At 51.2% G+C, this 16,933-nt stretch overlaps 1 protein-coding gene across 9 annotated transcripts in view; it reads right to left on the bottom strand.

Annotated features, from left to right (window-relative positions):
• Nucleotides 1-3,356: 3,356 nt before the first annotated feature.
• The window catches only part of mctp1a (multiple C2 domains, transmembrane 1a), a 99,278-nt gene continuing 85,701 nt past the window's right edge, over nucleotides 3,357-16,933 (bottom strand). For 7 of the 9 annotated variants that reach the window (XM_076039126.1, XM_076039125.1, XM_076039124.1 and 4 more), the window contains 4 exons: nucleotides 14,256-14,365; nucleotides 13,366-13,475; nucleotides 13,141-13,238; nucleotides 3,357-5,978 (listed from right to left, as the gene is read on the bottom strand). In XM_076039126.1, coding sequence (XP_075895241.1) covers nucleotides 5,907-5,978; nucleotides 13,141-13,238; nucleotides 13,366-13,475; nucleotides 14,256-14,365 — 390 coding nt within the window. In that variant the 3' untranslated portion in view covers nucleotides 3,357-5,906. Of the gene's footprint in view, nucleotides 5,979-13,140; nucleotides 13,239-13,365; nucleotides 13,476-14,255; nucleotides 14,366-15,740; nucleotides 16,030-16,933 lie in introns of those variants that run through there. The other 2 variants (XM_076039128.1, XM_076039129.1) reach the window with 2 other exon arrangements.

Genomic DNA, 16,933 nt, shown 5'->3' on the forward strand with positions numbered 1-16,933 from the left:
TCCATTTCAAAACAAAAGGAGAGAGAGAGAGAGGTCTGTCTTTTTGTCAAAACGGCATGCGGGAGGTTTAGCGAGTGTTCTTTATGTCACAATGCACCGCAGTCACGCGCAAGTGACTGCCCCTCCCCGCCGCCCTCCTTTTAAACATCAGGCTTCCGCAGACCCACAGTGTCTGTCGGGGAAAAAAAACAAAAACAGACAACCAACTGTCAGCGGTGGAAGCAGCCGTCTGTGCGCGTCTCTCCGAGCCTCTGCGGAGCCGTAAAGCCCCCGAAAATGGCAGCGGCGTCGCCAAGGTTGAACAGTCAAGTGCCATCAAGAGCAGTTTCGCCGCAGAAATGGGTCCATCTGAAAAGCAAACAAAAGTGGGGAAGGGGGTGGGGGGTTGGTGGGGTGCACGCACTCGACTCAACCCGCTCGGCGTACGGGGGGCTAAGTGCGCGAGAGAGAGGCTCGTCTGACGGCGGCAGAGAAATGGCTTTCTGAGCGGGAGAGGGGAGACGGGGGAGGACAATAAATGTCACTCTGGGAACTTTCCCGCAGGGGAACAAAGTGTTGCCGCTCGGCGAGAGTCAAAGGTGTCGAAGCCGGAGGCTTCAAGTCGCCCTTAAACCCTGAGGTCTTCTCCGTGGTGAAGGAGTGAACTCCGAGCAGCTCGCCGACACCGACGCGGTGCCGCGTTACAAAAAAATAACATGAAAGTAAAAAAACGCCAGCGGAGACGAAAAGAAAGAACAATCGGGTCGCCGACACCGTCCTGCCCTTTGGCGCCGACTCGGAAGTGGCCCAGTCAGTCGCGCAGCCGAGACGAGTTGTCGGGCCGAAGTCGGCGCTCGGTCCGGACAAAACAGCCGCGAGCGCAAGACGGGCGTGCGTGCGTGCGTGCGTGCGTGCGTGCGTGCGTGTGCTCGACAGGAAGTGCGCTTACGTTGGTGACCATGCGCCGTTTTTTTTGTGCACCCCCGGTGCCTCGCTCTGCCTTCTATTAATGGTGCTAAGATGTAGGCCAAATTATTTTTGGAAAAAAGGTAACAAAACTAACCAACTGCTTGCCCTGGATGTGCAGTAAGGGGGCATAATCTTTATTATCATCACTGTGTAAACTTCTAATTTTGACCTGAACGTGCAACAAGTGGCTGGCGGTTGACTGTACCGAAAAGTTCGGGATTCTTTATGCAGTGTATCAGAAATGCATGAGGGCATCCACAAATAACAATTTTTTTTATACTCGGAGATGAACTGAGAGGGGCAAAGGTCAAACACATTTACTGTCTAAACCATGTTTGTTTTGTAGTTGGTGGTCCATAAATACATAAATTAAAGTGTATAGTCAGAGTACAATAAAAATAATTTTGTTTTTTTTCTACCCTTACAACGGTTGTACACAAATATAAAATTATAATTATAAAATTTACCTTGGACCTTTAATGCCTATTTGTACTATTGTATTTACTGCCGTTACGACTTGTGAATTCTTTGTCTAAAGAAAAAATATCAGTCTGGCTGACGTTTTGAATGCAATGCATGTGTGTGTTGCAACTGTAATATAAATGAAAACTCAACACTTGGTAAAACTGCATGTGTGCGTGTTTGTGTGTCTCATCTCGCCCTCCAGGCTCAGTCCTCCTCCGGCAGACCAACAGTGAAGGTCAGACTCCGCTGGACCTGGTGTCCGAACCCGGCCAGAGGGAGCAGCTCCTCCGCAGCGCGCATCTCGGGGACGCTGCCCTGAGGGACAGGGCCTCCTCCGAGGTGACCAACCTGCCCCTCCTGGAGGCGGGATCCACCCTGCTGGCTCACATCCTGGTCTCCTACCAGCAGGAACGGGGTCTGTCCGGCCTGGTGCGGCCCAGCGGGCCGGGCCGCAGGCTGCTGGCCGCCCTGGGAGAAGAACCGCTGGGGACGGTGACTCGGGGCTGGGCGGACCAGCGTGCGCTCAGGCTGGCCCAGGACACGGAGACGCTGCTGGAGCTGGGCAGGGGGAAGCACGAGGGGCTGGTGTCCCGGGCGGTCAGGGAGTGCGAGGGGGAGAACACGCACTTCCTGATGGAGATCGTGGAAAATCTCAGGTGCCGAGTGGAAGAACTGCTGAGCTGCAATGCAGAGGAGGAGATGACTCACTGAAAGAAAAAAAAAAAAAAGACTGGCACGTCCACGTTAAAATGTTAACGCCTCAAGAACTACATTTGCGTTGAGCCTGTTGATCCTACGTCGCTGTTTTTTTCTACTGTTTTTCTATGTTGTTAACTTTAAGAGAAATAAAAATTCTATATATATATAATATATAACTATTCACCTGCCCTCTTTTTTCCTGCAGTGCTCTGATTCTCTAAAGCAGCACTTCTCAACTGGTGGGTCACAACCCAAAAGTGGGTCGCGGAGCTGTTCTGATTGGGTTGCGGCACGCACACACACCCACACACACACACACACACACACACACACAGAAAATGTTAGTCAATTTCAATTTACTTACTCGACGAGATAAAAAAAAAAAGTGGGCTCGCGTCCAATAAATTTGAGTGCCGTGGAATAAATTTGGGTCGTGACTTCATGATAAGGAAAAAAAAAAAAAAAACTCTCCACCACTGATCTAAAGTGCGCCGTTCTGTAAACTTACGCAGCTCCAGACGGCGTCGGCTGCCGCCGGTGACCTCTGGAGGGCAACAGAGAGTGAAATGGATTCTCTGGCGGGCCGTCCTGACTGAGGCGCTGGTGTGGACTCGGGACATGAGCCGCGCTGACCGCAGTGAGGGATGAGCAAACTTCCTGGAGCTGAACAAGACTGAAGGAGGAGGCCGAAGCCTGACTGACGGCAGAGTGGCGGAGCGAAAGACTGAAGGCTCTGAACATGCGCACAGAATAACTTCAAAACACGCTTCAAGATGATAAAAAATATTTATTCTCGTGTCCCCCCCCGCACCCCCCCTGCCCCCCTTCAAAATGAGTTACACGTATCTGATGCATTACATCTTTCAAACTTCAAAATATGTTTGTTTTTTCTTTTCGACCTTCTGCTGACCAATCAGCGTCTCCGCTCTTTATTGCTGCCCTAAATTGCTATTGGTCAGAACAGTGGGCACATGAAGATGATGTCCAAAAGGCAGGCAACATCGCAGGCGGAAAAAAAAAGAAAAAAAAAAAAAAAAGCGACAGATCATATAAAATGAAAAGGCATACACCGACATTACGATATCATAACCGGACCATCAACAGGCATACCGTATAAAATACCAACATAAATTAGTAAGTAGGTCGGACTGTACAATATTATTCCAAAAATAAATAGTCTTATTTCAACCTCGGTGCAAATAAAAGTGCTTTTTTTTTCATCCTCCCCCCGCCCCCCCCGCCGCCCTCCCCAACAACGTTACAGCCGTCAGTCTGATACATTCCTTCATAGAACTGATTTTCTCGACATCTTGCATGATAAAAAACACTTTGGTTTGCTTGCAAAAGGAAACGCAGCCTAATCATAAATAACAGAATAAAAGAAGGTATCTGGATGCAGGACCACACAGTACATCACCACGATTTTCTTTCTGGAAAAGGAAAAAAGGAAAACCCGACATACAGTAGAAGACACGCACGTATCAGGTGTTTCCGCCGGTCCCTCCGGGCGTTATAAAAAGCCATCCATCCGTCACCGGCCGCGCCGTGTTTGCTGAGGAGGCTGTAATCAGTCCGCCGGGCGGCTCTTGTGTGTGTGTGGGGGGGGGGGCCAGGCGGTTATTGTCTTTCAAGTGGATTCTTAAAAGCTACAAAATAAAATCAATGGCCCTCCGGAGTGACGGAGGAACCGGGGCCTGTTGATATTTAAGAGGAGATGGATGGGCGACGGGGGAGAGTGGCACACAATCAGGCCCAGAGAGAGGGTGGGTGGAGGGGTGGGGTGTGGGTGGAGGCGGGGGTGGGCGGGGGGGGGGCAGGGGTCGGGTGGATGCGATGGAGCCCGAGCTGCGATCTTTTAGCAGACGCTCAGCCAGAAGCCCAGAGTCCCCCCCCCCCGGGCCAGGGCCTCCAGACAGGGTTGCAACCCGGCCCACCGACGAATAAGGGAACCCGGAGAGAGGAGTGCATGCACGCATACGTGCACGCTCATCCCGGGCCCGAGCCCCCCCTCGGACTCTGGCCTGGTCGCGCCGCGGCTGACGTCCCTCCTCCTTCCTGCAAACCAGACAGCGGCTGACACTTCTGCTGCCGCTGCTGCTGCTGCGCCTGCCGCTGCCGCTGCGGGTAAACGCAGTCTACAGCTGGAGGGCCGATGCAACCGTGACGCACGCCAGCGCCGAGGAAAAAGCAACACGTCTTTGATTATGTAAACGCGAGCGCGCGCAAAGAGGAGGGAAAACAACGGCGCCCGCGCCTGCGTCTCTGAGAAGACGAGATCAAAGTTGAGCTGTGGGCGTGGGGGGGGGGGCAAGGGGGTGAGGGGAGGGGAGGTGGGGCGGGGGTACGGCCAGCCCGGGGCGAAGCATCACAGGAAGCGTGTCTGTGCGCGAGCGCGCCCGCGGTGGAGGCTGCGCCCGCCGCTCAGGCGGGGCTGCCGCGCTTTTCATCCGAGACTGGCGGGGTGCTGGCGGGGCGGCGTGATGGGGTAGGGGGCATCAGGGTGTGTGTGTGTGTGTGTGTGCGTGTGCGCGTGTGTGTGTGTGCACGGCCACCGAGGCAAATGCACGGGAGAGGAAAAGGGAGAGCAGCCTTTCAGAGCAGATTAGGACTGTGGCAGCCTGAAGGCCTCGGCTGCCTGGCGACACTCTGCACAGTCTGGGTGACGTCTCTATCAGCGGCGGGGCAGCCGAGGAGCCAGTCTGCTGCTGCCGCTGCTGCTGCCGCTGTCGCTGCTGCTGCTGCTGCTGCTGCTGCTGCCGCCGCTGCTCACAGGGACACAACGTGGGTGTGTCTCTCACTCTGATGGACTGGTTGACCTGCTTTCAAAGGGGCCAACTGAGGCCGCAGCTAATTAAATGACAGGGACAAGTGGTGGAAGAATCTGCATGTCACACCAATGTTCTTTCCTCCCTCTGACTATTATTTAATGATTATGTAATCTTAATTTTTATTTATTTTTTTCTTTACTAATACCTCTGCCTGCTGAGGTTTCAGTCTCTTCTTTGTCTTGGAGTCGCATCTTTGAATCAAACAATACAAGAGGAAGCCAATTTGGCCGTGGGTGGAGCGCAGACTGCTGCAGCCTTCAGCCCTGCCAGTCCGGTTTTGTGTACAAGGACGTATCTGGAGGCTACCGGCGTAATTGCAAATCAACTTGGCCGGCTGAGTTAAGTGGAGTCGATTCATATTAGTGCCGCTGAAGAGAATGTCATTTCATAAAAGAAAATAAGGGGGAAAGGGAGTGTAGGGGGGGGGGGGCAAACAGAAGCTGTTTCAGTATAAAACCAATTAGAAAAAACATCAACGTAATAACAAAATGATGTATAAATTAGTTTAAAAACTGTAAAATCTGTCAAAGTGAGGATGCTGAATGTAACTGTAAGGCTTGTGTTCGGGTGGACTGGCTGAGAGTGTGTTGTTCTGGGTGGTAAGTAAAAACATTACAACTTATAGCGCTTATAAATTATTGTAAGAGAAGAGTGCGTCACACAATGAATTAAAAATGAAATGCCACTCCATCCGTGTTTGCAAACACGGACCCGACGCATGAAAAACGATCAGGAGAAAAACGAGTGTGTCGTCTTTTTCGCACAAAAAGGAATCACTTCAGGAAACGGTACGGCACCATACAGACATAATTAAAGACGGAAATAAAGTATTAAGAGAAGCAAATAGGAAGGAAACGTAAGAAGAGGATGAGTTCAACTGGTCCAGGGTTGTTTTCCTCGGCGACTCGGCGTCCAGTAATAGACAAGAAGTGGAGAAGGAGAGACGAGTCGGTGGGCGGACGTCAGCTAGCCGGGGTTGTTTTTCTTCCTTTTATTTGGACTGGGATTGGGATCCAGTTTCAGCTCTCGGTACTGCACCTGTTAAAACACGCAGGAACACACACACACACACACCACCCGGTCAGGTGGAAAGAGCAAAGGATGCTTGAATAGCAGTGAAACCCTCCAGAGGCTCTCTGAGTCCAGCTGTGTGGAACAGTGGCCTCGGGGAGGGGATTACACACTGATTACAACAAACACACACACACACACACGCTATCTCTCTCTCTCTCTCTCTCTCTCTCTCTCCCCCCCCCCCCCCCCCCAAAAGTCCAAATACACTTGTGCTCGCAGAGAAACACACGTGTGCGAGCGCATACTTTCACAGACGTGGGACAGTGGCCGGAGGGAAGGGATCACACAAGCAAACAAGAGAACAGGGCAAGGCCTCATGGGAAAGCTTGGAGAGACAACAGAGTCGTCTCAGTGTGCCAAGATGTTGAGTAGCAGCAGCAGCCGCAGCAGCAACCGCAGCAGCAGCCGCAGCCGCAGCGATGGGAGGAGAAACAAGATGGGAACAGAAACGAGACTGCAGCGTCCACCGTTTTCTCACCCACCCGACCGTCACATGCAAGTCGACCATCAGCGATAAAGATCAGTAGACAAACAGGTTTTTTTTTAACAATTCTAAGTATTCATTTTGGCAACAGGCAAGAGAGGAGCAACATCTTCAACCTCCTGTGACTGTTCTGCTCTCGGACTCAACCGCGCTAAGTGAATCGTCCTGTAGATTTGATCGACTGCTGAAATTTAGTTTGATGATTCCATGCAGACTTCCCAACATTATCATATGTTATTTAGTAGCTGCTTCACTGGGTGAAAAGGTAAAAGTGGTCTCGCTCGTGGCTTTGGCCTCCGTTTACGAGTTTTGTTCTCTTGTCATTTGTTGTCATTTGTGGTTTTAATGTATGGTGATCTTGTTATGTTAAATGTTTTATGCTGCGACGATAGATGCAATTTAGCCTCCTTGCTAATCTTGCAACGTTTAGAGTACATCGTGTGTGTACTATTCATTAATATGCCCTGCCCCATCAAAATCAATCATCATCAGTCGCTGCGATAAATTTTCCGCACAAATCTCACAAAAAAATCAGTTATTTTACAAAATAAAAAAAAAATCGCATGACTCTTTACCCAACTTACTTTCTTGCCTGCGATTCTAAAAACTCTAATCGCATTTCGGGAGCATCGTCTTCAAAAAACACTCAAAGACACGTTCCAGCGTTCCAGCCAGCCGCCCGCTCTTCCTGTGGGGAAACCCCGGCCCCCTCCGATCCCCCCCCCCCGCCACCTCGCAGACGCCGATCGCAAAAAAAAAAAAAAAAAGTTTGGCGAGCGGAGCGACGACAGACGAGCCGCTCCAAAGTGATGGACACTCGAAATGCGACGGCATCACAGTGGCTGAGCGTCGACAACCGGAGACTGTCACTCCGGCAGTCCCTCGCTTTCAAAGTGTACGCACACACGCGCGCGCGCACATACAAACACACTTGTGTATGCACACTTGAATACAGTCTGGAGCCGAGACACTGACAAGCACTAGCCACTGAATCAGAATACTAATACGGATAGAAAAAAACAGACAAACAAACACGAGACAGTGGCAGCACCAAAGACCCAGTACTGGCTGTGGAATCCCTCCTGTGCTGCTCTACTGTAGGCTACTCTGTCTGACTGACTGGCTGACTGACTGACTGACTGACTGACTGTCTGACTGTCTGACTGTCTGGCTGGCTGACTGACTGACTGACACCCTCTCTGATTCTCCATGCGCACAACAAAGTGACGTCAGTGGGGGTTCGTCTGTTGCGTCTCGCGGCGCCTCCAGTCTGCTGTGGATGGGAACAGCGGCACCGCTCGGCGCCATGGAAGGGAACGTGGGGGGGGGGGTTCGTGGGTAAAGAGTTTGGAGGGGTGGGGGGGTCTTTGTCATCCATCTCATTCTGGTGCGGCGACGCTTTGGCAACACTTTCTTCCTGCGTCCTCCGCTGAACCGACGGGAACCCGAGAGTCGTGCGAGAGCCGGAAGACGGAACGAGGGGACCGAATGCAAGCGCACGCCGTCACGTCCGCGTGACCGCAAACTCTCTGGCGGAGTTAACTGGAATCCCCCGCTCAAAATGTTTCGCACGAGGCGGCCACTTCTGATCTGCGGATCTGCTTTTGTTCACGAGGCAGCAGCTGCACAAATACGGGACTGGGCCGTAATCTCCCGGGGCGACAGGGAAATAATCCAGGTGAGGCAAACAGGAGGAAGATGGGAGGTGAGAGTGAAGAGGAAACAATGAGTGAAGAGGAGCCGGGATGAGACAGGGTGAGGTCAGTGGGCACTCCAATGATGACAGATACGGCCTTTTCAGAACCCTGCCAACTAAAGCAGACAAAAGAGGAAAGGCTCAGTTGGTTGGAGTGTGTGTGTGGCCTCATGAACGTGTGTGTGTGTGTGTGTGTGTGTGTGTGTGTGTGTGTGTGTGTAAGAATAAGAATAAGAATGCCTTTATTTATCCCACATTGGGGAAATTGTCACCGCTCGCGCATCGCTGCACTCAGCGACTGCAGTGGCCTCGGATGACCGAGTGGGTGAACAGTCGGATCGCTTGATGAACTCGTCAACTATCAAGTGTCATCACACCTGCGTGAAACGTCGCTCAACATATTCAATGGCTGAGTTTTGAAGCAGGCAAAAAAATCCGGTGAAATCTTTTGTATTTTTAAACTTATCACCGCTCTTTGCGCGCTGCCGGCTCGGAGTTTAAGTGGATCCAGAAGTAGGACAGACGGCGGCGTACGAGATCACCGACTGCTGGCGCTCCCATTATACGGCCAAACGCCTACGGCAGCCGCAAACAACAGAAAAAGGAGCAGGCAATTTAATTCGCCGCACTGACATCCCTGTCCAAAGCAAACTCTCTGTGAGTGCAGACACACAAAGAAAAGTTTGCGTGTCAGGAGAAAAGCAGGGGTTTGTTTCCTCATGAAGAGGAGCGAAGGGGATCGACGAAAAAGAAAGAGTGCGGGTGGGGGGGGGGGGGATCGAATAAATATATATATATATATCAATCAAACAGGAGTTTTTCTCTGTGAAGAGCTGCCAGTCAAGAGAAATGTGTGTGTGTGTGTGTGTGTGTGGAGGGGGGAAGGTGGGGGTGGGGGACTCATGCGTCGCAGGTTCAATTCCACCTTACAGGTGACAGGCCTGCCTGACGCTATATACCCCTGGCTCCCCCGCTCACCTCACCCAACAACGAGAAGAAAACAAAACAAAACAAAACAAAACAAAAAAAAAAAACACAGCCACACGCACAAAAAGCAAACACACAGTCGCCCGAACCGAAAGCGGGAAAACAAAAGCTAGTTAAAGTCAAAAACAGAAGAAGAAAAAAAAAAAAAGGCAGAGGAAGACGAGGAGAAAGTGGGGCGTTAGCAAAAATAAAGGAGAGCGGAATTGGGTGAAAGTAAAAGAGCGCAAGGGGGAGGAAAAAACAAAAAACAAAAAAAACAAAAAGAAACGATGCGGCGTTAGCGTAAGCAATTTGGTAGCGCGAGTGGGGAAGCGTTAAAGGAAACATTGACAAGAGAGGCTGTGGGTAAAAGACCCGGCGCTGCTCAAAGGCTGCTCCGCCCTCGCTCCTCTCGGCTCCTCTCCTCTGCTCTCCCCAATGTTGACAGTACAAGTGCAAAACAGGCTTTGAAGTGCTGCTCTGCTGAAGGGGCGCCGTGTACTCGGCACCGCGCCTCGTTTAACGGTGTCACCCGCACAGCATCCCGGGACCCCCCCCCCCCCCCCAGCTCAATTCCCCACAACCTCCCACTCCCCCTCCTTCCCACCCCACGTCGTGCTGGGTTCTGGTCATGTCAGGACGGACACACGGACCAGGGTGTGTGACAGCAAATTTTTTTTTTTTTAAATAAAAAGACAAAATCAAAGCTTGCAAGACAATTCTTGGATTAATTCAGGCGTGGGAAAACTATGGCCCGAGGGCCATATGGGGCCCTTTAAGATTTTTAATCTGGCCCGCCCATCTTGAAGAAATTATGTAATCGTAAATCAGTCATAAAATAGCTGTATTTCCTCCATTTTTCAGTCTTTTCAGAATCATTTCAATCCAGAGCTAAATACTGTGGGGCTTCAAATATACTGATTTTGTTGCAACTTTTCTTCTGTTCATTTTCAATTGGCATTTAAGCACGTTTTCTACATATCCCTCGATATATTTTTTCCTCCTATAAGGTGGGTCACCAAAACACTCCATCCATCTTCTCCTGCTCCTCTGTCAAATGTTAGAACACATTGTGGCCCACCGGTCAAAAAAATTTGCCCACCCCTGGATTAATTCATTGGGGGGGGGATGCAAGCAGGCAACATCTTAACGACGCCGTGTTTTTCTGGTTTCTCCTCCCGTTTTGGCGAGTCTCGTCTCATGTGACGGCTAATGGAGCGCGAAGGTTATTAAACCATTCCCAGGCAAACGCGGGTGTACGTGTGTATGTGAGTTCAGGGACTCGGTACTCACGCCGAGGTGACGTGAGCCCCGCAATTTATTATTTTTTTTAACAAAGTCGGAGGGGGCGAGCTGCCGCGGCGGGACGTCTCCTGAGCAGCTACTAATTGGTTGCTAGGCGTGAAAATGTCTTAAGTTTGACACCGGAAAGCCGTGTAAAGCTGTAGACTTTCAGGGGCTGTTTACAGGAAGACGGGTTTGTGTGAAAACGGTAAGATATTTTGTGGTTGCACAAACGATCTTTGCTATCTCCGTGGTGCTGTGTTAGCGAGCTGCTAACACGCCGTCGTACTCCGGGTGTTCTTCTCCTTCTCCGCCTTCGGGAGTAAACTCGCAGCGCCACACAAGGCCTGGCATCGGTACTACGTCGATTTCAGTTGTTTCCAATGCAAGTTTTTTTAAAAGACGTCTGTGTGGAGGCGTTTTTCCATAGAGAGCTCCGGAAAATTGTCAGTTTAAAAAAAAAAAAAAAGCTGTCTCTATGTAAATAGGGCCTCGATAGGTCGATCAAGCTTTAACCTTTGGCCGTTGCACATCTGAAAATGGAAATCAAAAATCAAAATGAGCACAAACTTTAACTTCGTAGAGATGTTAAAAACGCAAGGAATTAATTTGATTTGAACCTCACTTCCGGCAACTCCAGGTGAAGACAATAAAAATCCAACAGCAGCGTGCTTCCGCCAAAAGAGTGCGTGACTCCCGTTGTAAACGCGCACTTTAACTTTGCTCCACACGGAGAGAACTAATGGTTTAAGTAAACTGTCCAGCTGGTAAAAAAGGTTCACCCCCACCTGCTGCCTCCCTTTTAAAGGGTGTTTGACGGTGCTGTTAGGGGCCCGGTGTCATCGGCCGAGCCTGCTTTCTGCAGGAGCCGTGTCTTAGGTGCACGTCTGCACACGCGATGACGGACTGCAGTCCGAGCCTGGACGCCCTTTTGTATATGAAGCCATTAGAACCTCATCAGGTCTTGGCTGCACGAAAGCACCTCTAAATGATGCGGAACGCTACACATCCCCTCCCCACAGCCCTCTCATGCACTACTGCAGGGCGTGTGTGTGTGTGTGTGTGTGTGTTACACCAGAGCCTATAAATGGACCTTCATTAGTCATCCAGGGTATCAAAGCCGGTCGGTGCTCAGATGCCGTTGGCTGCTGCGGACATGCAGGCGGCTGTGGGGGCGGTGGGGTAGGAGTGGGGGTGCTGCATTTGGACCCCGGCTCCTCTGTGCACCACCAGGCAGGCGGGTGGGGAGGTGAATCCACCACTGCAGGCGGCAAGTGCGACGCTCCGCGGAGCAGAACGTTCTCTTTTTAGCCGCCGCGTGTCTTTGCGGCAAATTAACCTCAGCGACACAGGACACAGACTGTTTTGCAGACTAAGCAAGAAAATTATTTTATTAAAGTTTTAACTCCTGTTTTCGGTCCTCACACACATTAGGACACCTTACACAAAGTCACCAGAGTGGTCATTTCCTCATTTCGACCTTATGTCCCTTCCTTTTCCCTGTGTGTCGACTGCCATCTTGCTCTGGAATGCTCAAAGTTGTCCGTAAAAACCCAGCAACACTTACAGTGTCGACAGCTGCAGCAATAACCGCCGCGGTAGCGCTCGCGGTGTTACTGCAGTGACGGGGGCGACTGGACCGGAGCGACTGCGGCCGCCGGCGGGGACCTCATTAGGGGCCTTGTAAAGGCCTGGTACCTGCCGGTGCAGGGGCCCCCCTGCGCTCGGCTCCAGGTGTGCAAGGTGGCTGCACTTTACCAGAGGCTAATTTACCGCCGCTAGCTACCTGCCAGGTGCCCACTGCAGCAGCAGAAGCCAGTAAAACTGGGAAACTGTAAAACTGCGCAGGGGCTAAAAGGGGGAGGGGGAGGGCGGGGGCGGGGGGTGGGTACGGAAGGTTGAGGAGGGGGTATAAGGGAGCAAGGATTATGACCCCGTAAAGATGAAAGCGGTCGTGGGCAACGAGCGATCAAAGGGGAAGCGTGTCGGTGCTGATGTGGCAGGGGATTGGTCGTATCAGAGCCCGCGACGTGTGTTTATCTGCGTGCTGACGTGCGCGTGTGCGCGCGTCGAACTCAGCACGGCGGGGCTTAACGGCCACGGAGGAACACCGCCGGCGCTGGATAACGCCGCGACTTTCACAAGCATGCGGCTTAATTGCCGTTTAAACTGCACTTTGTCTTACGCAGCACGGCCTTACGCCGTCCACGCTTTTATTTTTTTTTCCCCTAACGAAGCAGCCACAAAGTTAATCTGATCTCACGCTTAATGTAAAGGCAGAACCGCATGAGGCTGGTTAAACAGCCGGTTTACACTCAGGTCCAATTACTAGCATAGCCGGGAGACCGCGGCTAACTGTAATTGTGCGCGAGCGAGCGCGCAGTGGACTCAATCAAGCTAGTTATGGGCCGGGCACTAAACTCACTTAACCTTGTTATCTCGTTACACAGCCGCAGCTACGTATGTGAAAATTGAATTAGACAAAGAAGGCTTTAATCAAAGGCCGAAAGGCTCTCAAACAAATGAATTAGATCCTGTCGCGGACAAAACAATCGATCGGCGGTGACGGACGGTGAGACAGAAAAAAAAGTTGAGCCATGAACCAACTGAAGCAGACTTCAGTAAATGGAAGGAAGGAGTGTTCTCAAAGAGACGTATGAGGGATTGAGATTAAAGTTAAAAAAAATTTAACCCACCACTTGCACATCTGAGGGAACTCTGGACAGGAAATCTAGCAGCTCATTGTTATCGATGGCGTACGGGTCTCGCAGCTTCTTGGTGAATTTATTCACCCCTGCAGGGGAGAGAGAAGTGAATGCGGCATCCATTTCTTAAAGCTTTGTGAATCCCAACTGATTTCCAAGTCCGTCAACATTCTACAAAAAAATAAGAAGAACAATAAATAGATTTTTATGGCTCACCCCAGGCCAGCACGATGTATCGCAGAGGGATGAAGTAGATGATGGTGGTGGCCACTCCGAAAGCCACGATGGCCAACCAGCTTAAGAAAGGCACGGTCCAGTTGAATGTGCTGCAAGAGAGTAGAGAGTGAAACAGAGATATGAAGACACAGTCTCAGTATAGTCAAGGAAAAATAAATAAATAAATGAATAAAGCAGTGAAAGGGAGTCGGCAAGGGCATTTTAATACTTTGGAAGCAAAACAAGCTGATCTGGATGCCCTCACCCTACAAATCCATCACAAGGGTATGTGAGGACGACACGAATGCAAGGGTTATTGCAGGTCGGGGAGAAAGTCGCCGGTGACTCATTGCGTTTTACAATATGGGCTCTGCAAAATGCTTTCAAACGTACAGAAACACGGGTCAGAGTTGTTCCAGTCTGATTTAAAATGTTTGTTTGTCTTTTTTACCTGCAAACCCGCGACCTTTAATCAAAAACTAAACGGACTGCCTTTATACTCGGCCGGCTTTTTTGAAACACCGGAGCACCTGGTCGGAGGCTGGGTGGGGCAAACACACACTCGCCCGTTTGCGTTTTCCGATTACGCGCTCAATCTATCGGGAGGTCGCGGCGGGTGAGGCGAGGTGCGACGAACATAAAGGCAGCCTGTTTGTTTGCCTCTCGGGGGGAGGGATGTGGGGAGGGGACAGGACGGGGGAGGAGCGGGAAGGGGTCACACTGGCAGCGTCTCCTGAGAACAGAACCCCGGCTTTTGGATTCAGAAGCGGGGCAACCTGGCACTGCTGGAAGGGTGATGGAGCGAGGGAGGGAGGAAGGGAGGGAGAAAAAAATAAAAAATCAGAGTGGGACGCGCGGGCCGGGTGCCGAGGAGCAGGCTTACGACTCACTTCTTTATCCTCTCGCCATAGGAGGCCACTTCATCCAGCGCATTCTGCACACTGATGCACACGTCCTGAATGGCATAGAGCTTGTTCATGAAGCCCTTTCTCTCCGAGTCCTGCAATGAGGGCGATAGAGATGTAGGCGAGGGAGAGGGAGAGAGAGAGAGAGAGAGAGGAGTGGGGTGTGGGGGTGGGTGGGCATGAAAGACGGCGAGGGTGAGGGCGAGGGACGGAGAGAGAGAGAGAGAGGAAGTGAGAGAGGGAGACGGAAGACGGAGGCTGGGCTCCGGCACCACAGCGGAGACAATAGATGTTAAATAGCGTCAAAGATTTGCAGCGCGGAGCCAAATCGTCGGATATCCTGAACGCACCAGCAGCGGCACCGGGTGGAGCGCTCCCCATTCCCCCACCCCCACCCCGCCGTTTCCAGGCAGTGATGGAGATATAAAGTCGGCAGAACAAATCAAAATGCTCCCCTCCAACTTAAAAAAAAAAAAGGCTCACGCAGGGAAAAATCTGAATGTGCGAACAGAGAGGAGGAATTCAAGCGTGAGCCAACTGGATACGTCAATCTCCGGGCGAGTCTTCCTTTCTCTCGGCGGCAGCCGCTGGCCAAGGCCGCTCCGAGGACTGGGGGTTGGGGAGAGGGGATGAGAGAGCCCTCTTTTGTTGTGGCTGGCACACTGTGATGTCACCGGCCGTGACATCATTATCAACCTCATGAACGCTGTCGCCCGCCATGAAGAAAGAGCTCCTCTCTTTCCAACTTCTGATGCAGGACAACTTGAGAACAAGGGGAAAAAAAACAACACGAGGGGTCCGGGAGCCATCGAGAGCTGCTGTGCTTAAAGTGAGGACACGCACACAGTTGCAGCTGGATGTGGTTGGTGGACATGCGAGAGGGACAAACACACCGGGAGGAGGAGGGCGACCTGCTATCACAACCTGAAGTTACAATAATGTGCGTCAATAAGGGGGCAAACTGGAAAAAGAGAATTGTTGGGATCTGAAGTCGTTTCCTGTTTCTCCTCCTCACTTCCTGTGGTTTTCCGTCTCCCCTGTTTGGCAGCTGGCCTGGGAGGCATCATCCACATGATCAGCTACACCTGCTCCCTAGCTGCCGCTGGTCCACCTGACTGCCTTCTGCTCATCTACACCTGTGTTTAAACCTGCTCTGATCACCTAGCCTCTGCCAGTTTGTCAGTTACTCTGAGAGCACCGTCCGTTCAACTGCATCTTCGTCCCAGCTCAGCCGTTGTTTTGCAGCCCTTCATTTTTGGCTCGACACCCTTATTTGAATCCTTAAATATATTCAGTTAATACATTGACTTGTTCAATCTGCATTGTGGGTCCAGCTTCTGCGAAGCAACTGGTTTCAGATATTACAGAAGTGTAATTGTTCGAACTTAAAATGTGGTTGAAATGCACATTTCAGTTAGAAACAGTTCAGGTAATAAAGAACCTTGATTTTAAAGGGCACGAACAATAGAATAGAATAGAACACCTTTACTAAAGATAGTATGTTTGTATGACTGTGAGTGACATGAAGAGATGCAAAATAAATTGAACATCTTATCTGGGGAAGGATGATTTCTATTGGATCAGCGATGTCACCATGTCCATAGAAGACAACGAAGCGGTCAAAGACTGAAACCCCTCAGAGTCTTTTACCTTATTTCGCTCTATCAGCCCCCTGACCCTCCCCTTTCCCCCCACTGAGACCCTCCTCTTCCTCTCAGGCTCCGTCCAGGATGGGAAGATGTGAAAAATGATCACTGGCCTCCCCGACAGAACCGGCAAGACAAATAGATATAATTAGACAGTCGGTCCCTGGGTTATTTTTCTTTGCAAATGTTTTAAAATGCCCCATCTTTTCCCCTCTTGCTTTCTTTCCTCCTCCCTCCTCCTCCTCTTCCTCCTCCTCTTTGTCAGTCCCCTCCGCAGCGTCCATCTGTTTTCCATTGGCTGGCCAAACAAATCTCGGGACTAAGCGAAGGTCCGTTGCACCGGGACGGGTACGGTCCCGCTTCGCTCTCGGGCTCAGGGGAGAGTGTGTTTGGGGCCGAGGGAGTGGTGTGAGAGAGCATGTGGGGGTGGACGGGAGAGGTCAGAGGTCGCCAGAGTATAAACCATTGCCACATGCCCCTCGGACCGCGGGCCGACTTGTATTTCCTGCCTTCAAACGCCACTCGGGGAGGCGGGAGGTAGCAATAACACAGAGGGCCGTGGAGAGCCTTGTTTTCCCAGCTTCCCTGCACACTGTGCACATATGGAGCCAGGCAACCTGTTCTTATAATGGAACCTAATACACACACAGGCACACACACACCCTTCAGCTATTAGATAAGGTTGATGTGCACACCTGGTCTTGCTGTGCGGCTCAACAAGCAAGGGCACAGATTAGACCAGAAGGGTCCTGGACTTCCCCAAAGCCGCAACCATCAAATAGGTTTTCAGCCTGGACTAACAGGACTGACATAGTGGACATGTAAAGGGAGGAGACGTCACCATGCCGCAGTGTAGTCCAGGTTAAAAGTTTCTACAGGCTTCACAAAGTATGAGGGATAGCTGGGCTACAATGCTGCTGTGTCTCTTCCTGTCAGTCAGGGACACTAAGTGGGTTTTTGTTTGGAGACCTGAAGGCACAGTTAATAAAATGACATCTGCGGGTGGGCCCCCCCTTG

This window comes from Nelusetta ayraudi, unplaced genomic scaffold, assembly GCF_046127955.1.
Source record: "Nelusetta ayraudi isolate G7.1 ecotype Tasmania unplaced genomic scaffold, CSIRO-AGI_Nayr_v1 ptg000058l, whole genome shotgun sequence".
NCBI lineage: Eukaryota > Metazoa > Chordata > Actinopteri > Tetraodontiformes > Monacanthidae > Nelusetta > Nelusetta ayraudi.